The sequence below is a fragment of the Python bivittatus genome, unplaced genomic scaffold, assembly GCF_059951505.1.
Source record: "Python bivittatus isolate LINGU-HERP-01145 unplaced genomic scaffold, Pbiv_v1 ctg000350_np1212, whole genome shotgun sequence".
Taxonomy (NCBI): Eukaryota; Metazoa; Chordata; class Lepidosauria; order Squamata; family Pythonidae; genus Python; species Python bivittatus.
Window position 1 is genome coordinate 4,985,923 of NW_028277074.1, and position 25,770 is coordinate 5,011,692.

Below are 25,770 nucleotides of genomic sequence, written 5' to 3' on the forward strand. Positions count from 1 at the left end.
CATGAAACACATCTATAAATTTACCCTAAGTTATAACTTAAGAGAAAATTGGTATAAAGTGTTTTATAGACAGCATACAATTTCATCAATAATTACCAGTAATAAATGCTGGAAATACCATGAGTCAGAAGGAAGATTTTACCATATTTGGTGGACATGTAAAAAAACTCAAAAGTACTAGGAAAAAAAAAATACACAGAACTACTCAGAGGACTTTACAAATCACATTTGAAATACAACCACAGTTCTTCATAGTAAGAAGACATATTAACATATTAACAAAAAAGTCACATTTTACTAAGATATATATTTACGGATGCAAGGATAAATTTACACAACATTGGAAAAGAGATACACTACCAATGATATCAAAGTGAAACTTGGAGAATATGCAGTAATGGCAAAACAGCATATATTTACAATAGACATCTGAGCAAATTTATTCACAACAGAATCATATATAAGTATTTAGAATATGGATTTTAAGGGGAAAGAGAACTGACTAAAGAACTGAAATCAGAAACACACAAAAATTTTAAATGTCTATAAATATTGTACATTAGTCAGAGTACAACAACGGGGAAGTTAAAAACTAATATTTATCTATAGTGTTTTTACCTTTTGGGGGCGTATTCATTAGCAACAAACAATAGAGATTCTGGCACTTAGCTCAGTGATTTAAATCTTTTCTTATATTGTTAAAATAATTTAAGTACTCAAATTACTAAGCACTTTGTATTTTATGGTTAATTTCTCATCAACAATATATTGAGCACTAACTGTACAGTCTTGGTAATTCCTTTGTCTGCCTACTGATATTATATTTCTGTGTCAACCTTTTTTTTCTTTTCTTTTTAATTTTGTTCCTTCCTCTTTTGATCTCTCTTTTCTTCTTTTTTAAAAGGATTAATAAATAATTTTAAAAAGATATATACAATTAAATATTATCCTCATATTGATTATCCCTGACCCTGTATTGGTGGATCAGAACCATCATATAAGAATAAGAGACAAGACTGCAAACCCAAGATTGTAGCAGCCCATAACAGAAAGCCCTAGGGTGTGACTTCTACCAACACTATGGTTGGTGTCTTCAAAAGCTGATGAGAGGTCCAGCAAGTTCAAGACTGTTGGAGTTACACTGTGCCACAGGTGGTCTACAAGAAAGATCAATGTGATCTTGTTGCCATATCCAGAAATGAAACTTGATTAGATAGGTAATCCATTTCATCCAGGACTCCTTACAATTGTAGACCCACTACCTTCTCACCTAAAAAGAGAAGGGTTAAGACTAGATAGTAGTTATCTAATATTGGTGCCACCTATATGATAAAAACTAATTTTTTGGAGTCTGCTTACTGGAAAAATAGGAGCAGCAACTAGTTTTGGCTGCCTTCCAGTCACTTCAGGGAAAATATATATGTTTCTCTAAGCAAAAGTGACTTGAGAAACTTAACTACTTATTCCATTGTTTTCTATCCTGATTCTCTTTACTTGCTTGTATTTATAGAATTTAGGCTTTATCTTTCCTTCCTTATATTTAGTTGATAAGCAATGAAATAGTCAGTCTTGCATTGAGTAGGTGATAATTTACAAGTCCCAGCAGGTTTATATATTATTTTACTGGAGAAACCTCAAAGTGTCCTTGGTATCATGTTACTACAAAAAATATGAATACTGGGAGTATTATGTAATAATAAACACCTTGGTAATCTTTAAACTACTACCACACAAGGTTCTTGGCTCTTTTACAAATGAAAAATTACAACTTTTTAAAATGTGGGTGTGGAATGGTAGCAATGAAGGAAAATCTTGGGCATGGTCAGTCATTGACCACAGTGAATTCTTGCCATGCTATTTATAAATAAATATCTTTGTCATACTATTCATGAACAATTATCCAAAATTAAATTATCTAGTTTGTGGCTGGAGGCACATAAATCCACTTTCTTTGTGTATGTTAAACAGAAAGGAGATAAGAAATACAGAATGTTGTGCAAAACAAATGAGACTCCCATTTTAATGGATAGAAAAAAAGAAACAGATTGCAGGTGTATGTATGTGTGTATGTGTGTATAATATTCAGGATCATTTTCTCAAAGATAAAATGAGACAGATACTCATAATATGTGGTGAACAACCAATTCCAAAGTCACTGTGCAAGGGTTGGGTGAAGATTAAACCTTCCCCAAGCCCTGTTTTACCTCACAGGCAGAACTGAACATTGAACCATGACTGAGATAAGGACTAATTGGCACCATAAGATGGATTTGTGGAAAGGTTTTCTTAGCCATGACTGCTACTAGCTTGTTGAGCAAGAACCTAGAGTCCAGGATGTATTCAAGTGCAATCCCTCCAAAGTTGCCAATACTCCCTCATTCAGGAAGCTTAACTGCCCACCAGAGACTCAGAAAATCCCCAGGTACCCTCTGGAAACCATGGATCCAGCAGATCCTTGGTTTTTCTGAGGAGCTCTGAGGAAAAAAGCATTAGCACAGATACCGAGAGTGCTGCTGGAAAAAGACAAAGAATGAGCCCAACTAAACACACATAGAAGCTTATATTAGGGCTTACACAGTGCTGATAAAGGTGGCAAAATGCAATTATTTTTACGATTTTATTGCATCTGCAAAATGCCATGGTGGTCCTTTTTAAGATAACCTGGTCTCTTATGGGAACTGAAGGACAGAAAGAACATCCGAAGCGTTGCTGTGAGGAATATTCCAGGCATCTGATGGATAAAGTCACTTGGTTTCATTCAGAGTTTGGCTGGACAATTCCTAATTCAATCTATTATCTGGGACTAGTTTAAGCCCATGCATCTCAACAAAGTGAGCAAAGTCTGCAGAGATGTCAGTGCTGCCATTTGTGTATTGAATCCATATCCTTCCTGGTTAGTTAAGGCCTCCCAAAAGGTGCCCAATTTCACAAGGAGGGTCTCATATCTGGTATCTATGTTTCAGTGCTTATAACCACTATAACAGCCTCCTGAATAACAATAGCTACTGTACCTCCCAAGCCTGGGATCATGGCTGATTTAAAGCTACCTCTAACATGCCCCCATTTTTTAAAATTGGATTAATAAAAACTATGAATGAATGCTTAAACTAATAAAGACCTGAGGCCTTTATGATACAATTCAAAATAATGCATGTACCAATATTTTCTTATGCTTATTTTTCCCCCAAGTAATTGGGGCATTAAAGAGCAGAAATTATGTGTGTGTAAAATTGATTGTTTCAGCATAATTAATGAATTGACATTTGGGACAGTAATTATTTAATATTAAATCAAAACTTCAATGGTCACTAAACAGCTTGACTTGATTCTGAACAGTTTATAACGTGTGCTGTTATTACCATATGCAAGATAAGAAATCCTCATCATCCAGTAATAGTTTGCAATGTAAATTGAATTTGAATTACATTTCCTTTTATCTGAATTTGCAGTTCTCTCTAATACAGCTGTACTCTTCATGTTTAAGCTCATGATAGCCTACAATTTTCATTCTTAAAGACCTCCTCTTGAGTCGCTTTTTCACAGTAATAAGAGAAACCCTAACTGCTTGTACTTACATCAAAGCAATTAGAACAGCACTGTGTGCTAGATGTTTTTCTTCACTTACATCCTATAATATCCTAAAATACGGGCAGCATTGATTATATATCTTCCCTCTTATGAATTTTTTGATGCCATGGATCATGGGCAAATTATCTTCATGCCTCCTTCAGAGTGAAGGTGCTTGTTCAGCCCTCCCCCCACCCCTTCCTGTTGGGCTCTTTGCTCAATATCAGTATTGCTGACGGGATTGGTAGAACTTCCAATTCTGGAGGAAATGGCATTATGTGAATATTTCTGTGCTGTTTCCAAGTGCAAGATATGCTTTCATTTTGTACTATTCTTTTATGCACATTTCAACATGGCTTTCAACAATATAGACTTTTTTAAGTTGGAGGACCATATCCCCAAATTGAGAGCAGTGTGAAAACCAAAACAGAATCACATTCTAGCATGTATATTACTTTAGGAGCTGGGAATCTGTTGGTTTCTATTAAAATACAAACCAAACATATTTCGCTTCCTTTCCAATTTTTGGCCATCCACTCCAAATCCCTCTCAGTATAGCCTATCCAATGTCTGTAAAGCATGCTAAAACCTCCTCTGTGAGCTTTTATACTCAGTGCAAAATAAATTCAGAACAACCAGGCACATATGGGTGCTGTTATAAGATACCATATAAATAGACTGCTGGATTTGGAAACGAGACCCAGTATTTGCTTAACATTCTGCCTTAGATCACAAGCTTTTTTTAAAGCCTATCTCACAAGATTGCTCTGAGGATAAAATGTAACTTGAAATGTTATGGAAGTTATGAATGATGTAGATAATGCATAGAAATGTGAGTGTTTCTATATTCCTGTACTGCTGTCTGGAGTCAGACAAATGAACAAATAAAAATATTTCTTCTCCAAGTGCCTCCACTTTAGACCAGAAATTCTATTTCAGGCTTACTAAACTATCACAGCAAGATCATTTTTAATAACTCTGGGTTTTGTCTGGGGGAGGACTGTAGCTTCTCATTAAAGGTGCTGCTCTAACACTGACTTCTATTTGTTTTTGTTTCAGCTTCAGATATAGCAGCAGAACAAGGGCAGATTCTGGTCATCGCCACAGCTGCTGTGGGTGGATTCACTCTTCTAGTCATTCTCACTCTTTTCTTCCTCATCACTGGAAGGTAATATTGACCCCACAATTCTTTTTGTGGAATGGAGTACCCATGTTCAGGGTGCCACTGGAAAGTTTAGCCTCTGATCATAATAGACAGAAGTAACATAATGATGTTATTTTCTCAATTTTAGGTAAACAAGTTGCACAGCATCTGCCCATGTTTCTGAAGTTTTAAAATGAGACTCCATGTCCTATCCTGACTGCACCATAAACTATGATTGCCATTTGGTGGCAACAAATCAGAGAGCTGTGTGAATGCTGGGAAAATAAAGGCTTTCCAGAAGAAGTAGGCCAAATTTGAATAAAATGTTTGCCACTTGTCTCTTAAATAGAAATCTAGGAAATCATAGTTTCTGTGTTTCTCCAAGCTGGTTCTGAAAGGCAGACAAAAATCATAAATATTTAAAGAATTTTTGCATCCATGGAAGAGAAAATTTCCTCAGGAAAAATGATATCAATTTAATAAGGAAAAGAAATATATGGAAACTTATCACCTTATCAAACCTAAGGTTATTTCATTGCTTAAAAAATATCAAATGCATCATTTTTGACTTAGCAATTTTACTGTTGGTATATTTAGAAGGTATATAAGTTAAAGACCCACTTTTATTCAATTTTATTTTTTATTTTTAAGACTGTCCATCAGCAGCCATTTCCTAAAAACGATTATTATCAAATATTGCTGCCTTTTACTCAGGTCTAAGAATTCACAGCACAGCAGTTGGCTGTAACAATATTATTGCATAAAGTGTTTTATTCTCTCATTGATGGGAATGGAACTCTCAGAAGGGCTTCCAAGATTTTATTACATTTTATTAAATTTTGTAGTTTCATATTCTTAGGACAGCACTTGTTCCTATGTTTGGCTTCTTCAAGAAGTTTCTAAATACAGATCTCTCTCACACTGAGCTAATTAAAGTACTACTTTCCTGTGATCCTATCATGTGACATGGAAAAGCAACATGATTAGCAAGGGCCTTCATTAAAAGTTATGGATATTACTATTAATATCCATTGTGCTCTAATTGTGACAAATTTAACTTTAAAATTGTATGCAAATACTTTTATTAATAGACATTTCTTTAGACAGAGAAGCTAAATGCAATCATAATAGTAACATTTGTGAAAAATTATTTTGTACAGTAATAACATTCTAGTGTGGTGCTTCAGGCTTGTCATTACAGTGATAAGAGGAAAAAATATATTGACATTTTCTTCATATACATTATTTATTAGGGACATGGCAAACAATTTTAGGTTTTTTTATGTGGCTATATTGAATGTATTCAATCCGTTATATAAGATAATGAATTCTTTTCCTGAAATTTAAATGCCAGGATAAGAGATAGGGTAAGACAATTCACATCCAACCATCAATTTATTATTCGAATTGAAGCACATTTCAAAGTGCATAATTGGGCTTCGAATAGGCGTGTTTGCTTCTTTATGCTGAATTAACAGTTTGATGTTGCATTGATTCTTATCTGCATCTCAGCTTGACTGAATGATAAGCCCTTAACAGAAAGTTTCAAAGATATTAATGTAAAAACATTAGTTGGAGTTGGAAAGCAGATACATTTCATAAAATGTAATATTTAAGTGCACTGGGAATAACAGAAAGGGGTTATCATGTTCTGAGATTTTTCAGAGTTCAGTGAAACTATGCAATATTAATTGCTTTGGTACCCAAATAGGAAAAAAATCTGCCCCCTGGAAGTATCATATAGGAAGTTTGTTATTCTATCATATTTTAATTAATTAATTAATTAATTAATTAATATTTGTCTATTTTACTTAATGTTTATTCTGTTTTTACCATACATCACCCAGAGTCACTCTGCTGTGTGATGGGCGGTGACAAATTTGAAATATAAATAAATAAAAAGCAATTGTTGACTCTTTCTGCCAGTGGGCTCCCTTTATACATTTGGCCATGGTGGAAATTAGGCTGGCATAAATCTTTGGTCTGATCCAACGTCTGTCCTGGAAGAGCACCTGTACAAAAGTTGACAATCGGTTGGGAATTAGAATCTGAGAGGCGGTACACAACTGCATGCAACCTTTCAATAAATTCCTAAGTGGATAAGAACTTCAGATCTTGCCCTCTGTGTAATTCTGCTAGAGCAGACTAGAGTGAAGTTACGAATAGGTTAAGTGGAAGATGAGTTTTGTTCCGGGAACTTAATTATAAAGCTGCTTTCTTAGACAGAGAATACATATTTATTGTAAAGTAAGGATTGCAACTTATATATTTTATTATATGTGATCAGTTATGTAATATTTCTATAAATAATTAAGGCTTTGTGGGTTATGCACAGCCTGTGGGCCAAAGACCTAAAACTGACAAGTTTAGATCCTGCTTTTAGTGCACGATATTTCAGCATGGTAGATGATACGGAGCATACTAGCAATTGCAACTGGTTGCTCAGAGAATGTGTACATTTCAGAATTTGAAAAGATATCTTCTCTTTTTTGGCGTACATGTTTTAAAGATTTCCCCTTACTGAACAAAGCTGAAATAAGTCATTTTATACCTTATGAATGTCTACCAGTGATATTCTGACCACAAAATATCAGGTATTATGAACAGATTTTTGACTTTGCCACGTTGGTGTCCCCAGTTACCCAAAATATTACTTTCTTTGAAGAAAATAAAGGTGTGCTCAAGTATAACAGAGCCATGATACAACCTTGCCCCAGGGATTGAAGACTTGTAATTAGAGGGCAGATTTAGTCCTTTTCAACTATCCCAAAATGCAGCCTACTTTTCTTGGTGATCTAAGAGCAGGAATATGCAACCTTAATACTAAACTGCAAAGGTGGGAGTAAATCAGCATGTAATAACCTCCTGGTAACCAGGTGTCTTTTATCATAAGATAATAAGATATTCACATGCATGAGAAAAATGTGATGCTTTCATTATAATTGTAATTTTAAGCATTTCAAAGTCCTGAACCTATTTTGATACTCAAGCCCTTGATAATGAACAGAAAGGCTTCCAAAAACATTCAGTCTGATCTCAAGTGCTAGACACCAATTATTTGCTTCTAACAATATGTGAGAAATATCAGTCTAACATTGTCCCTTGTTTGAAGATACTTGGAAGAGATGTGAATAATATGTGTAATAAGTAACACCTGTGAAGCTTAATTAACTGATATGTTATTGGAATCCTCTTCATACATTTTAGTATCTATCCGTACTGGATAAATGAAGAGCACTGATGTGCAATATATTCTAAAAGCAATCTTGCTAACTACTACTTTAATTTGATTGTTAGTTTTCTTCATCCTTCTTCAGTTAAATGCAATATTTTTAGGGTTATTATATAAATAACATGCTAGTTCAAGATCATTCATGTTGTGACACTAAAAAAAGTAAAACAGTGTCTGTTTTCTTAAAGATGCCAATGGTATATCAAGGCAAAAATGAAGTCTGAAGAAAAACGAAGAAATCATTTGCAAAATGGACACTGTAAGCAAAGCTAAGTAAAATTTTAAAAAATGTTTAAATCAGTTTCACCACTGCAATTTTTAACTTGCATTTATCTTGCAGGTCAAACTGATAAAGCGAGATTTACTGTATGTCGTCCCTGGAATTACCTTTTACACCTTTGTCCAACTGAATGTGGAAATTTTTGCAGGAAAAAAGTTATTTATTTCAAGCTGAGGAAGATTCATGACCCCTACAAAATGTTCTGCAAATTTGAAATGATGCAAACAACCTCTGCATCATAAACTTAATGACACTTACATATAAGCACACAAACCAAAATAACCAAACTTCTGAGCATTCTTAGGTGTTTTTTAATTAGCATTTATTCCAGGCTGTCTTAGGGGAAAGTAATTCTGTTCACCTTTGAAGCATGCAAAATAAATGTTTTTCATCAGCATTTAGATGTTTGCAAGAATTTCCACCTGCTGCTCATTATGTGATTTTCTCTGAACTCTTTGGTTTCTCCCTGTTCAAAATCACAGCATACTCTTCTTTTTTGTAAAAAATAATGTTTATCCTACTTTGGTCGTTTACAACATTGCTATAGTTTTCTTTCCACAATTCATTCATATTTTAAAACAAACAGCATAGTCTGAACTAACAGTTTAGTGTATGAATCCACACTATACTATGGGTAATAATAAAACTGATGCCTCCTTGCCCTGTCCTAGATGGTTTAAATGAAAGAGCATAATCAGGAGCCAAAATAAAAGGCAACTAAATATTTACAGTGCTGAAAATATAGCAAAGATAGGTGAAGTGCAGTGCAGAGATTAAAATATGAAAGACAGTACAGTTTAGGTATACAGCTTAGTGAAGTGTTAGGCCAGGATTCAGAAGTCCAGATGAGACAGTTGATTTAGAGTCCTGTGCGGGTAAGACAAGGCAGAAAAAGACATTGTTTGGGCTTTTTGATATTAGTACTCTCAAGCCTTCATCCTAGCTTTCATTAATTTTGTTCAAAATGTAGGGCTAATCTACACTTTCATGAAATATTTCCCTTAAGCTTGCACTTCAGTAAGTTTCTGCATGTAACTCTGTGCCTTCATCACTCTCTGAAGTTGTGCTACAAAATCTGGACTGAAATCTGAAAAAGTAAGCCCTAGGCTTAAGGGGATTGACTTACTTCATTTTCTCTTTTTCCTTTGAGGACAACTTATCTATAGAAACCATCACATTGAAGCCAGTAGGAAGTGAAATGGTCTACTCGAGTTTCTATACAAATAGAAATTTACCAAGTAAAAAAAATAATGTTCCATTATTAAAAGAATAAGAAGGAGCATAAATACAGTGGTAATATTCTCTTGTAGAAACAAAGCAATTGAAATCATTAAAATTCCTGACAATCAAGTGGCTATTAAGGAGTCATTTTGATCTGAACATGGAGATAGGGGCTTGTTGTTGTTGTTTAGTCGTTAAGTCATGTCCGACTCTTCGTGACCCCATGAACCATGTTGCACCAGGCCTTCCTGTCCTTCACTGCCTCCCTGAGTTTGCTCAGTTCTATGCTTATTGCTTCAGTGATGCTATCTAACCATCTCATCCTCTGCCATCCTCTTCTCCTTTTGCCTTCAATCTTTCCCAGCATCAGGGTCTTCTCCAAAGAGGTCTCTCTTTGCATTAGGTGACCAAAGTATCTGAGCTTGAGCTTCATTATCGATCCTTCCGATTATTTACCTATCATTCGTCGTAGGTATCCCAACATCTCCCATGTATTTCCTCTTTTGAAAATATCTTGGCCGTGGTCAATTCACTGATGAAATATCTTCTCCTTAGGGGGAAAAAAATAGTCTGACAGAAAATATAATTAAAGAGTACAATATGAAAATAGTAGGCAATAGTATGTATTTAACCATCAGTTACCCTGTGACAATCATGGAATGTAGCCAGCTCTAAAAATAACATTTTTGACTTGTAATGTTTTTTTAATACATCAATATATTTCCCCTTGGCCTTGCCCCATTAACTATAAACGATAATTTTCAGTCTACATGGAAACAGGCACTGGCAACTAAAATCTCATCCTTGGGCTTCTCTCCATGTCTTCTACTCACCATTGGATATGATCAGGCCAAAGCACTCATTAAACAGCATGTAGCAGACACAGAGCCCCAGCTGGATCTAGCCAGGTCCCCAACCTTTATTGCCAGTGAATCCAACAGGTACTCTGCCTTCCCTTTGGCATACATAAATAAACTCAAAGTACCTGAACACTGAAGGGCCTTTACTCTAGCATGATGTCATGCCTTCCCTTCAGTGTCCTTGAAGGCCAATACAGGAAGATTCCTTACCCAGAGAGACAGTGCCTTTGGACACACAGAAACAACAGAGCACATGCTTCTCCAGTGCCTGTATTACAGAGATATTCGTACTAGCTTCATCTCACCATTACTGCATAAATACCCAGGCCGCACTACACCTCCCTGCTGCTTTCAGTTCAGCACAGCAGCAAATAAATTCGTCAGATGATGATCTATGCCATAAAGTAGACTTAATGAGCATCTAGTCTGTCATACTAGTGTGGTCTGTAATTTGATATAATTTGCCACGTACTAACTTTTATGCTCCTCCACACCCATCTAATGCTCCTACCCCCCCGCCACCTTTTTAGAATCTTTTAGACTCTTATTTTTTATACAGACTTTCGGTTTTATATCTTTTAGCTTTTCAAAACATTTTTTATAAACTCCAATTTATCTTTTATGCTTTTTAATTGACTGTACCCACCCTCCTTATGCTGGCCTATGACCAAATAAAGATTTGACTTGATCACTTCAATATACTTTTTAAAGGAGAAAGCTGCACAATAAATAAACATGTACTGTAAATCATAAAGGGAATAATTCCTTGTTTCTCTGAGGCAGCAGGAAAACTGCATAACTTAGTGCTGTAGATTGCAAAATTAGACTGACATTTGACCATGCAGCCATCTGATTTCCTCATCCTTCTTCACAAGCTAGGGCTAGACCACACAATAGCTTGGAAACTTACAGTACATCCATGAATATATCTTAGAAGTAAGGAAAATGTAAATACTCACCCTTACCATGTCATGTCATACTATTTAGATTAGAGAAACCCATGCTGTCATCTTATCACTGTCATTTCTATCATCCTCTATTAAAGAAGCGGGGGGGAAAGAGCTAATTTCTCTCCTTTCTTGGCCCCATTATAATTGTGTCCATTTGCATACTTATACCTTTCACCATAAGCAGCCTTTTCACAGATTGTTTGGGATGAATGTTAATTAAACAATAATGAGTAACAGCTTAGAATAACAAGATCTAGCAATATAAATTTCAGTATGATAGTGGGATTAGTATTTCTTAATGGTCTCATTTGTTTTATTTTAATTTAAATGCTGGAATCATTCATATAATGCAAAAACTACCTTTCTGATTTTACAGTACGATTTCCCGGAACCAAAACATATATTGATCCAGATACTTATGAAGACCCATCCCTTGCTGTTCATGAGTTTGCAAAGGAGATAGATCCATCACGAATTCGTATTGAGAGAGTTATTGGGGCAGGTAAAAATTAATCATATTTTCCCATGACTAATAAGTGCACTTTTATAATAATACACTGAAAGTATTACTATAAAAAAATTGTATGGATGGCTTATATTGAATGTAGTTTTCTAATAGCACCAAATATTCTAGAATGTAAATCTTTAACATACGTGGATAATAAATAGATTTATAGCTGAGTCTCAGATGAACATAAACAGTCCCAGCCCTGATCCAGAAACTGTCTAAAATTGAATAACTTCTATTGTGGGTTACAGAACACAAATGGGCAATTTCTAGCCTTCTAAATGTTGCTTAATTCCAACTCATATTGCTAGACACTTGGCTAGCAAAGATGCATTGCCATCACTGCTCTAAAGAAGCATCAAATGTCCTTATTTCTAACAGTAGTCATACTACTTGTGGAGTAGTATGTGGAATTGCCCACTGAATTGTACTTGGAATTGCCCACTGAATTGTGAGTGACTCTGTGTGTATGTGTGTGTGCACGCTTGTGTATATGTCTACAGAGTGCAATAATTTGATAAACCCAAGCTGTTTTTTTATATTTGAAGAGATATTTCATTGATTATTGAAACACTTTATATACAGACAAATTGTAAAAAGCTTCTTGACCTTATTTTAAATAATGGTTTATTTAGTTTCTCTACAAAACACTATTTTCTTGGGCTTTCATTTGTAAATAATTGAGTTCACTAATAGGAATTGTGAGCCAGATGCATTTTTTGTAAATAATTCATATACACAGGTATGTATATTTTTTTAATTAGGTTTTTTTGGCCATAATATTTTCATATAGTTATTCAGATATTTAATATTAAAATATTAGAAGATAGTAAAGGCTTAAAATGATCTATATTGCTGTCAGTCTAACAAACTGGTTTTGAATTTCAGGTGAATTTGGAGAAGTGTGCAGCGGTCGCCTAAAAACACCTGGGAAAAGAGAGATTCCTGTAGCCATAAAAACTTTGAAAGGTGGACATGTGGAAAGGCAGAGACGGGATTTCCTACGAGAAGCTAGTATCATGGGGCAGTTTGATCATCCAAATATTATTCGCCTTGAGGGAGTTGTCACAAAAAGTAAGTTGCTTAGGACATATTATCTATTGCTTTCTTTCTCTGCTTTATCCACACAGTCACTCACCTAAAGATTCTGATTTCCACATTTAGGTGAGCAGCATTGTAGGAAACAGTATATATGTGTGTATTCCTTAATGTAGGCCTAATTATGGCATTGAAACCATGTGTGCAACATTAAACATTTATGTGCAAATATGTACTTTCAGATCTATCCACAGTTCTTTCATTTATTTTAATGGTTCATTTATTCACAATCTATATTATGGATAAAGTAAGTAACCAGTGTATGTTGATAGTATATAACATCAGATAGTTATATTGAAATCAACATAATTCATGCAACATCTACCCTTTTAATACTTACTGAATGTGGCAAAAATGTTATTTGAACTTTACTGGAGATATAACAAACATATGAGAGTAAATATATCATATTCTCATTTGGAAAATGTTCTGAATTTTTGAAGAATTGTGGCTCTACAAAACAAAATGAAACAAGAGTTTGACTAAGCCACACTTTCCCAGGTTTATTCTGGGGTAGGGATAACCTATCTCTCTGTCTCCTCTATTACACCCTTTTGTCTCTCCCTCTTTCTCCTGTGCTCTTAGATTAGAAATTTGTTCCAACCACTTGTTTTTGAAAGTAGGTTTAAGGCCACATGAAGTTAGGCTGCACAATCAACTAGATTTTTATGCATTAGTTATGATTCAGATTAATCTGTGAATGAATTCAGAAATTAAATATTACATATCTACCATTGCAATATCCTCAGAAGAAAAAAATATTATATGATCAAAGAAATGGGAGATTTTTGCATATGACCCCATCTACTTTTCTTGCTTATTTCCTAATATTGTTAGAAAAAAAGCAAACAGCTGTTTATCCCAATTGATAGATACAATTTATCTGAAAAAGCAATCTACTTATTTCATTTAATTTTAGCTTCTATATTAAGACTTCCCATTAACACCTCCTCAGATCTGATTACTTGTAATGCTTCCTTATGTTAGTTACTATTTTAAAATTGGTTGGGCATTCTGAAAATCCATGAACTGACAACATGAGAAATGTCCTGATATTACTGCAATATGATTATGTCTTTTTTTAACTTTTGAGTTCATTTCTTGATTATATAAAGTCAAAACAAGACTGCCACAAAAACAAAGCAGAACCAAACTTAATGAGATATAATATCTAATATGATTAGTAATATCAAGTTACTGAGCATTTCTGCACAAAAATTTTAAAGCATTGTTGTATCAATATATCTTCAGTGAAGCAGGATACTTATTGCTATAGCAATGGCTGGGTGATGCTGTAAATCCTTAGTATGGAAATGCTCCATAACTAACTGTCCTAAATTACAATCTCATACTGCTCATAAAGGTTGTTGGCACTGAGTTTATTTTCTTAAATTTTCTTTTCCAGCTTATAAGGTGATAAAATGACAATCAAGTAGCATTACTCAAAGGAATTCCTCAACGCAATTGATCATTTTAAAAGAGTAAATATTCTTGGTAGTAATTCTCTTGACAATAAATCACTCTAATGTATGACTAAGGCACTTCAGGAGATGCCTACTGCAGATATTTCCACACCCTTGAAACACTCATCACACACAGCAAATGTTTCCTTCCAACCAACAATTCTGGATGGCAATATCATAAGGACTGTGAATTGTTTCTTGACTTTTTTGTTCTTAATTCTTTCCTGCAATTGCAGGAAACTAGCATGCAATTATGACATAGTGTGCCTGAACTAAGATTATTTTCTTTTAGTAATTGTATGATTTCAGTACTGGATTTAGGTAATTATTCAGTTGGGCTCATTCTGAACAAATAACAAATAAGCTTCTTGACTTGCTCTTTATTCTATTACAAGACAGCTTTGTGCAGACTTTAGGACCATGTGTTTCAATTCAGTGCAGTGATTTTAGAATCTCAGGAGGAGAATAGTAAAGAGGTCTTGGGGAAAAAAAATCTGTTTACACATTTACATATTATAAATAGAAAGCAGCTATCAGTATGAATAAGGCTGAGCCTAAGGCAGAATCAGTATAGATTCTAGAAACTTCAAGTTTCCCTCAGGCTGCTTTTCCCCAAATTCTACTTCTGTCTCAGGAGATCATATCCTCCCTTAGGACTGTCTCTGGAGAAAAAGGTTTGTTGGTTTCTCATTTAAAAAAATCTTATAGCAATGTGTCTAGCCTTCCAAACAAGCTTGGAGGTCCATAACATTAATAAAATTTCCATCTAATCCATTTCAATCACTTCCATTCATGGGTGGAAGGTACTAAAAATAGTCAGCTCATTGCTGTTTCTTCAACACTTACCTGTGGTTAAAAGGAGTATTTTGAAAATATACAGATCATAATAACGTATTTGGAATTAAGATTTGTCATCCAACTCTAACTCAGTTTTGTAGTTCTATAGGCTTCTAAAAATCTAATTTCCATGTAACTATATTTAGGATTGTTTTATAATACGATTAGAGCTAAACTAATTTGTGTTTCAAAGGTGTAACTGAAGCAGGGAACATTTTATTGGTGAACACCATTTGCATATTGTTCAGTATTATGCTATTCTTTGCACAGTCTCTATTATAAACCTGAAAAGGCTGGAAGGTTTAGCCTTTAGATTAGTCAGCTAGAACATTTATTCATTCTTTGGTGATAAATTATGTTTAGTTGTCAGGATTGGTTTAAAAAACAGATTTACTTCTGCTTTTCATGTTTAAATAGTAAACAGGTACAGCACTCCTCAATACAAATATGTTAACATTAAAATACAAAGTTATGCAGAAGAAAAGGGAAATGAAAGTTTCATATACAGATTTTGTAGTGTTATTACTAAATAACATTTTTCCAGGTAATTTATATATTTAATCTGTTTCTTTTCCTATCCTTTTCTGATATTCATTTAATATCAAAATACAGAACTACAAATACAGTTTTTAAATTAAACATTAAAAAGACCTAAACATTTTTAGAACTGCATAATTAATTTCTTAATCTTTCTAAAAAAATAAAAAGGAATGTTTCTGTCAGGCCTGGCCCAAGGAACTCCAAGAGACAATGCAAATTCAGTCCAGTTATGTTTATTAGCTACAACCTCTAGCAAGAATCTTCCCAGACTGAAACCCATCTCCCAAAGTCAGCCAGCCACAACAGTGTGAATTCCTCAGGAAGGTGCCAGTCTCATCCTCTTGTTCCTCCCATGCTCTTCTGGGGAGCTAAGAAAATGTTTATCTCCCTGAGCCTGGCCTTCATAATTCCATTCCATCACAGTTTCATACCACATCATAGCATAGAGGAGACTCTTGCATCTGCTTATTATATTGCCAATATTTTGTATTAGTGAATATTTTTTACAACTTGACAATGTCTAATAAACTATTGAATCTAATGAGAACAACTTTTAATAAGGCTTATTTTTTATTTTGTGCTCATATATGTGTATGTATCTAATGCTATTTTGTTATAATATTAATAGGGAAATTAAAAAATATAAATTGCATGGCCTTTCTAGAATTATAGGTTTCATTTATTTTAAGAATTATGCTCTATGATGTATCTCAAAAAGAAGACTAAGTAGAGTTTTAAGTATTCAATAAAAAAATTGTTTAAATTGAATAGAGGGGTCTAATCAGTTAAAGCTCTTTAAAGGGCCAGTGCCTGCCAAATATGAAGGTTGATATGAGAGCCACTTGAAATATAAAGTAGTTCAAATTGGTTTTATGGAAATACTGTAGACTGAGGAAATTCTGAGTTGGGATATAGTTATGGGACAATGATCCGATAGAATCTGACGCTGAACCCTGAGACATATACCATAATAAGTGGTTAATGAATCACTGTCTGGCAGTGAAAAACTGAGCTAATCTAGAGTGTGTAGGCATATGCTTTCCCTCTGTTAGCCATTAGTTATTAAGCTATAGCAATTGCTTGTATATAATGCTTCAGTTAGTAAGAAAAGTGATCCATCACAATGTTTTTATCTATTGGCCTTTAAAAACAAAGACCAAATTAATTTATTGCAATAGATTTTAGAATTCTTCCCAGTCATTAATTACTGATCAATAAGACAAAAAGTGTTTTGGTATGGTAGAAGAATGACTTTGGATTTTTAAAAAAGTAATATTAAAAAAAGACACACTCAGGCTATGGTACAATGTGTTAAAATAACATTTTACTGCTACTCTGAATGGGGAGAAGGTATTTTGTCCTTTACTATAATGATTTAGGCTGATCGTTTTGTCCCATTCTACATAGCAGTTTTGCCAGGAATGGAAGGGGCTATGGGGGTTGAAGAGAAAAGAACTGAAAGAATGGTCCACCTCACTTCCATTACCATAAGCATTCCTTAAGTGGAACACCATACACAGATTTAGAGTATGCAGAGACAGAGCATCCCTCAACCATTCTGTCTCACTGGAGATTTCAAACACAATTCTTCTCATCTAGCTTTGCTGTAATGGTGAAGCCACAGATTCTGAACTATTTCCATTTACTTGAAATGAGACAACTATCTGTAGAATAAATGCGTCCTGGAATTCAGCTTTAAATTTACATGGACTGCATTTTGTGATCACTTTGATTATGGCTTTGCACAAAATATGTGTGGGCAATTCATACCACTATTCAGTGGGGCCATGCTGAGTGCCCATAATTCATAGAGAGTCAGAGGCAAAGTGAGAAACTTCACATCTGCTTATAGCCTCAGACAACACTTGTAATACTTAGAAGAGGCTCCTCCAGCTATTCAAAGTGCTAGCTAAAGCTGTAGAGGAAAAAGTGAGATAAAATAGGTGAATCAGGCTTCTTCATAAAGAAGCTTTCAAAGGGGTGTTTTACACAAACCTTCACAGGTAAAACTCCCCTTTGAAACTCTACATAAATCTACTACAGTATTAAATTAAAAAACAAAACAAAGGTTTCATTAACAATAGGGTTGATTTAGAAGCAATATTAATTTTCTGGATTTTAGTTTTAAAAATCACTGATATTATTTAAAAGATATTCATAAACTTTCTGAGAATGGAAAATACATTTGTTTCGGGCATATATCAAGCTTTAGATTTGTTGATTAAGACACTTTTTAAAAAATCAAGAGGATGCTTTCAGCATGCTGTGTACACTTATAACACTGGGGAAAATTATTTTGAAAGTTAGCAATAAGTAGGGTTTATTTCATTCGGCTGAATGTTATACTATATTTATGTGCAAGAAACATTCTTGAAACTGTTTTGGTCAACCATCTATAATATGTGAAATTTTCATTGTTTTGATCATAAACCCATTTTATTCCATTTGTCTTTACAAGGAAAGTCAAAAGACCAGGTTATCTTGTTGGATGTAGACACTGTTGGTTCAGTGTCCCAGGCACTACCTCCTGCCGATGCAAAGATTTGCATTTCTACAATGATTCAGAAGGAAGGGCAGCACTGACACCCTTAAGCTTTGGTGTCCTAGGCCAGTGCCTACTCAGCCTTAGCCTAAAGCTGACCCTGGATGTAGGATATTATTGTAGCTTATATACATGTTTTGGATTTATTACAAGAGTTATAGAAAATTACCATAATACCATTACTGTAATATAATAATAAGTTATTAAGCTTGTATGCTGCCCAATTCTCAATGTCTCTGGGCAGCTCACAACAATCAAGGAAATTGCAATAACATCAATAAAACATAAAAAATAAAGATAAAAGATGGCAAGTATGATGAAGTGAGGGGTTTCATTTTCAGATGTTTCAACCAAAAACCATGCAGTTCTTCTTCACCTGGTGCTGACCAATTCTTGATCTTCTTTGCCATTTTCTCCACCATTTCTGCTGTTATTATCAATTCTTTCATTTCAGCTTCTTTTTTATTATTACCTACTTCCTTTATCCAAGCTGCATTCTTATTGTATTCTTTGGGTTGTCCCATAGCTGTGCCCAGAAGTGCACTGTTTCTTCTTTATCAGGTGCTGACTGGTTCATTGCAGTCTCTCCACTGATACAGTAGATTGGTAGAAACATTTCTGATTTGACTGAAATTGGAGATCTGCTGATCTTTTTGGATATGGCTGTTATTTGCTGCTTTATTATTTTCAGTGCTTCCTTGATCTTCCTGGTTTCTAGGTGACATTTCTTGATCAGGTATTCTTTGGTATTTTTGTTCTTCAGCTTCTTTTCTTTCATCTGTTGTAGCTTGCTTGCATCTGATCTTAGCATGCTGATCTTCCATTTTAGTGGTGCATTGGTTGACTTTTTTTCTTGTTTGTTGATTTTGCATCCAACATATTCAGTTATAACTTCAGCTATGCTGTACATCAGCTGGTTTATTTCTTGCAGTAAGCTGGTATTTATATTTGATATTACAGTACTGGCATAGTTTAATACTTGTGCTAGCTTTTTCTTTGTAACAAGCTTCAATGCAGGCAAACTTATACTGTTGTTTTTGTGCTGTTCTAGATGCTCAGTTATTCTTTGTTTCAATTCGTCTTCTTTTTTAGTTAGAGGGCTTTCTGAGGAGAAGGCTCTACTATCTGAGCTGCTTCTGGCAAGGCTTCAATTTCTTTGCCCTAGGTAGACCTTTGCAATTCTTCCAATTCTACTTCTGTGAATACTTTATTTCATGTTAAAAATCAGCATTGATCTGCTAGCCTCTGTTCTGTTATTTCTGATTCTGGATGTTGTTCTTTCCAGAACTGGTGCATTCTTTTCAGATATCTTCTTGTTGGACTTGATTTGTAATAGCAAATCATGATTTCTTTGTTTTCAGTATTTGTATATTTGTGACAAGTAAGCAATTTTTATTCCAGTAATTCTGCAGCTGCTGGCCTTGGTTGCTCAGCCAACAGTCCTGAGTCCTGCAGCCCACTTGTCACCAGATATCCAGGAACTAGAACACCAACTAGTGCAGTCCTTGTTGACCTGGGCTATATATCCATTGCTGCTCACACTGCCACTTTCTGGACCAGCTTCCAGGTGGACTTCAAGAGCACCCCATGTAGACAATATTGCAGTAGCCAAGCCACAAAGTGACTCCCCATGAGTGACTGCCTGAAGGGCCTCCTGATCTAGGAAAGGGTGCAACTGGCGCACTAGATAGAGTTGTATAAAGGCCTTCCTAGCCACAGCTGACGCCTGCTCATCAGGCAGGAGCTATGAGTCCATGAAGACCCCAGATTGTGTACCAACCTTGAAGGGGTAAGTGCTACATCATCCAAGATCAAAGATGGAATATCCCCAGATTTGGGCAGTTCAAACACCCATAGCCACTTAGTCTTGGTAGGGTATATATCTATATCTATTAGTTAAATATAGCAGCAAAGAACAAAATTGCAATAATGTCAATCACTATTTAGTGAGCAGCCCACATTGTTTACATTTGGGTTCCATCATTTTTTCTTTGCTTCTTTTGCAAATTGTAATAAATAATTCACAATAGGATCATTTTAATTTTATCACCTTGCTGTGAAAAAATCCAAGTTTGTTTCTCACCCCAAGGTTATAAAAATGGATCTAAGCAGAGCACTAAGAAATTAGACTATAACCTTTAAAATATAAGTTCAGATGAAAAAACCAAGGTAAATGCAAATATAATAAATATGGGAATAATTTATTATTAATGCTGGTAAAATAAATGTATAAAAATTAATTTGTATTTAACTTAGAGCATAGCTACATGGTTTTTAACTGAATCGTGGCACAAAAAATACATTCCACCTGTATGACCTGATCTTAATTGACTCCAAGTTTGTTTCTAATCAAACAAACTGTGGCCAGCATTCACATTCACATTCAATAGTCCGGATCCAGAGTATATATTTTGTGTACTGTTATGGTGGAGACTACAAAGAAGAAAACACGTGAACATTATTTTCTGTCATTAGAGGGCCATCAGGACATTGCTTTATTTTCTATTTGGGGGATAATCAAATTAAGATCTAGCTTCAGCATCCAACATGGTTGGCAAATGGTGAAGACATAGAACACAAAGGGGAGACAAGAGTCACTGCCAGTTTCTTCAAAATTGAGATGAGATAGCTTATACTATACAACCATGAACTTGATCCTTTTTTCTCAAAGATCATCTTGGGCGCAGTAGTAAGTAATGGAAGAGCCATCCCTTATGTTATTTGGTTTTTTGTTTTTTGTTTTACCATATTATCCTTATAATTATAAGCATCTCATATTGGCTGGAAAATACATGATAGCAAATTTTTATTTCATAGTCATAGTACATCTAAATATTCTTTAACCAAATTTTATTTCAGAAATTAACTAAATTGGAAGTCTTTTTAGATAAAATATAAACACACACTTTGTCTTTGCTTTGCCTGTTTTAGCAAGATGACTAATAGCTTCATTATTTTAAGATACTGTAAACACATGCCAAAAAGTGGAATTTTCCATGTCCTTGAAATGTATATAATCAGAGTTGAAAAGAGATGTAACATTATTTTTTATTTTTCAGTGGTTCAATGATAATTCAAAACACATAACCGTCCAGATTAAGTCCCTTTTAATTTTTTGCAATGAAAGAAAAATTCTTGAATGATATAAACGGTAAATACAGTTTATACCCTACTCAGTTTACCCTGGCAGATGTACGCAAAAGATTTGTGTTTTTATATAACTATACATATGGATACTGATTTACAGTTTTAAACTATTAGTAGACTTCTTCTGTAAGATTCAGTGTGCACTCAGAATAACCATATAATGTTGTCCTATACAGTACACTTTGTACTGTAACTGGTGAATTCTTCTATAAATTTTAAAAAATCACAGTGCAGCTAGAAAGAACTAGCAGATACTTTACCCTGTTGTGGTATTTCCAAAGTGGTGCAATTTCTTGCAGAAGAAAAGTATCTGAAGATGCAATCTTCATCTGAGGTGCAGTATCAAATAGATCAATGTTATATGGTGATTCCTCATGATTGGATTACTTCCTTTTCTTTCCTCAAAAGTTTTAAACATTATTATTTAGTCAACAAATGTATTGATCTAAATTCAATGCACATTTTCAAGAAACCGTACTACACATGTACTTTTGTTCTGAAAAGAAAAACAGATTTATATGCTGGGAATTTTTTTTGCAACTACAAGCTTTTGAAGTGAACTTTGTTAAAACTATAGCAAAATTATGTGGACTTTAGTAAATAAATTAATGGGTGATTGACTCATAATTTGCATCAAAATTGGCATTCTAGGACAATTATTAGGGTCCATTATTGATTATTGGTGTTCAGCTTTTTGTACTTGTTGTTTGTTTATTTTATTTTGTTTTATTTGGCTGGCTAAGTAATATGACTCCTTTAACTGATGTCCATGACCCTGCCTTGACACTACTCTGGGACGTGCTTGGAAATTTAAATGATGCTAGATTACAGTGTGGAATTTTGCCACTGGGATGGCCCAATGAGAAAAAAAAAGGACAATTAGATATGTGGGGGGGGGGCTTGTCTTTTGAACCTAAAAGCAGTCCTAAACTGGCTATTGTTGTATCCATTAAGTGTTTGGTAGAGCTAGTGTAATTGGGCTTCAAAAATCAGGACAACTACTAGATGGCAGCACATTGATACAGAAAACTCTCACTGCAGCTATTTCCATGGTCATCTAGATTTCTGAAGCTTGGATATAGTAGCCTTCGCTATAAGGAAGATAGCAGAAGTAACTAGGAGTGGTAATAGAGTATTTAGAGAGTCTCAGTCATAGTTATTTTAGGGAAATTTGAGTACATTCCTGTCACTCCTCTTACAATACTTCTGTCAAATTCTATGGAGAATGAGTTAGACTTTATGATCTTAAAACGCTTGTAGGCTTTTTGCAATTAATTTAATGCCAATGTTTCCTTAGCATAGAGCAAAGATTTGCCCTTATTATCATTGCCAGGCAAAAGATAACAAAGGGATATTATATTAAAGGTCTTTCAAATGACAGTCTTGACCTTTTTCGAGAGCCTATTGAATTCAAATATGTGCATTAGAATTATAGTACAGCAGCAAGCAATCTTGTTTCCTATCTCTTCAGCTGAGTTTATTTTGACAGTAAAGTTCTGAATATTTCTGTCTGCATATCCTAAAGCTTTAATGTTCAAAAGTCCATGCATATTAAGCACATATCAATGACCAATAAGGTGACAAAATATATAATAGAAATGGCTGTTGTTTTCTTATTTGTTCAAGATAACGAACATTGACTCTTTCAAAGCATAGATTTAGTTGAGTGTAATATGTATATTTTTATGATATGTATTTTCATTTATTTTTTAAAAAGAATTGTTATAACATATCTATGGATTGTCATATACAGATCTGAACCTGAATTGTGGGTTAGGTTCCAGAACTATTACCTTCTTCCTCCCAGGGGCACTTTTTTACTCTTCCTCTGTGCAATGTATTTCCTCATTCAGTCATGGTAGAACTTGTTGGACCAACATGTTGCAAGGCTACACATGGCTTCCTTACAACACTGGCCTTCTTCAAAGTTATTTCCTTGGCTGATGATGGAAGAAGTCACCCCACTCATGCCACATGGCTCACACTAGCTTCTCCACTCCATGCAGGGGCAGTACCAGCTCCAATCATCAGTGTAGTGGTCAGAAGCTTCAAAGGAAGGAGGACTACCACAAGCACCATGCAGTCACCAGAGCAAGCCACAAGTGATCTATGGGCAGCAGTAGCATCCAATGGCACAATTGAGAGTTTTCTCCATCATGATTATGAAAGAGCAGTGTAGAATGGAGAAGCCAGCATGAGACACATGAGCTGAGTAGGCCAACTCCTTCTATCACCTGCCAAGTGAGTTGTTCAAAAGAAAGCAGTTAAAGGGTTTTTTAAAAGAAAAAAAGTGAAACTGGATAAAAACTTAAATGCTTCCTCCTTGATTTATCTGCCTCATATTCTCTCTCTTTCTCTCTCTCTACTCTACTCTGTGAAGCAGAAGAACGTGGATCATAATTGTTTATTTATGAAATTTATAAGTCACACAATTCCAAATTACTATGGATGGGCTTGACATATACAAAAATAAAACAAAATAAAACAAAATAAAACAAAATAAATAAAATAAATAAAATAAAATAAAATAAAATAAAATAAAATAAACAATAAAGCTCAATATAGCATCTCCCTGGAGAGATCAGCAACCAAACTCTCTAACCTACCAGCAGAAACAAAAACAGACAGAAAGTCCCACACAATCATATTAACCCAAGACTTGGGGGAATAGCCATATCTTCAATGTAATTTTAAAAGCCAGTAAGACAGGGGTCATACAAAGCTCCAAGGGGATGCTGTTCCATAGAGAAGGTGCAACAACAACAGCAAAGGTCTGCTTCCTTGTTTCCTGCTAGATAACATTGTTTAATTGACAAGACCTGAAAGGAGCCAACTCTGTCAAATCTTACAGGACAGGCAGAAAGCAGAGGAGACAGACAGTCCTTCAAATAACTATGCCCTATGCCATGTAGGGCTATAAAAGTGACAACCAGCACTTTGAATTGCACCCAGAAACCAACTGGTAACTAATGCAGCTTCCAAAGCATGAATATTACATATTCATGGCATGCCTGCCCATCGTGCTCAGGCTGCTGCATTCTGGACCAGCTATAGCTTCCAACTAGCCTCAAAGGACAGCCCTATGTAGACTGCATTGCGATAATCCATTCATGAGGTGAACAAGACATTAGTGACCATAAGATAGGCATCTGCATCCAGGAAAGGGTGCAACCAGTATCCACAAGAAGAACCTGTGCAAATGCCTTTGTGGAGCCAGCTGCCACTTACTCAGCAGGAGCTGTGAGTCCAAATAGACCCCCAAATTGCAAACCAGTTATGATAAAAAGGGATTAACAATAGGTGTATTTTCTCCTATTTTACCATCTCAGCAACCAACAGCAATTCTGTAATAGGAGTAATTTGCATCAGATTATTAGAGGAAAGATCAGAACAAAAATCTTTCTATGTTTTATGTGAGTTCCTCCTGAAGTTTCTTCCCCTGCCCAACCAAAAATCACCATCTGGGAGAAGCATTTACATATCTCTAGCATTATGTTTTCATCATTCCTCTGTATATTTTAAACTTAAATACACAGCACTGATCACTACTGAAATGCTATACTTTAGAATCAAATTTGAGATCTGCTCTAATCATTTGAATAATGTTTTTAAAATACAGTTCTTGAGGAATGTTTTTGCATGTGCTGCTCCTTTGTGGCCATATCAGTAGTGTCTGGATAAGCAATGTGAAAGACAGTTGTGCAATCCTATAAAAGTCTACTCAGAATTTAATCCCATTCAGTTTTGCAGCAGGTAAAGCCAAGTGTGCAAGTAGATAGGGATGGAAATCAATTGGCCATGGATGGCTTATGTCTATTTTTGAAACACCCAGAGCCTACTTGGATTTTTAGTGAGATAGTTTCTTTCTCTCTCTCTGTCTCTCTCTCTCTTTCTCTCTCTCTTTGTTTAAGATAATGAGTAAGCTAATAAATAAGTATAATGTAATATAATAAGTATTTCTGGTGGCTTAATACTTATTTTCTGTACCCTTGTAAAACTCTTTTTAAAAATGGAAAAATCCTCTGTGATGTCATCACATCACAGCCACGTCAATCCCTTTACTGCTGAAGGCTAAAAGAATATAAGGCAGTGCAATGCATTCAAAAAGCACTGGGGTGAGTGAAGAATAACCCCTCAAAGCATGAAAGTGAATGCATCTTCTGAAAAGGTCAGTGAGATAGTTCTGAAGGCTTCGCCCAGCCATCTACATGTAAGACTGTATGTGGTCTGCCTAGTGGGTCCCAGAAATGTTCATTCTGCACATGTTCATGCAAAGGTAACTGTGGACAGCCTTTCAAGATGGCATGCCAATTTTACAGAGGGTATGGCTGCTTTAATGTTTTGAGGAGGATACTTCACTTGTAGAGAGCCAGTTTGGTGT

The 25,770-nt window shown here is 35.0% G+C and overlaps 1 protein-coding gene across 1 annotated transcript in view; it reads left to right on the forward strand.

The window, feature by feature from the left end:
* EPHA6 (EPH receptor A6) overlaps positions 1 to 25,770 on the forward strand; it is a 426,028-nt gene that overhangs the window by 295,618 nt on the left and 104,640 nt on the right. Inside the window, exons 8-11 of the mRNA XM_088144521.1 lie at positions 4,627 to 4,735; positions 8,132 to 8,202; positions 11,631 to 11,756; positions 12,651 to 12,836. Of these exons, the coding sequence (XP_088000647.1) occupies positions 4,627 to 4,735; positions 8,132 to 8,202; positions 11,631 to 11,756; positions 12,651 to 12,836 (492 nt within the window). The remainder of the gene's footprint in view (positions 1 to 4,626; positions 4,736 to 8,131; positions 8,203 to 11,630; positions 11,757 to 12,650; positions 12,837 to 25,770) is intronic.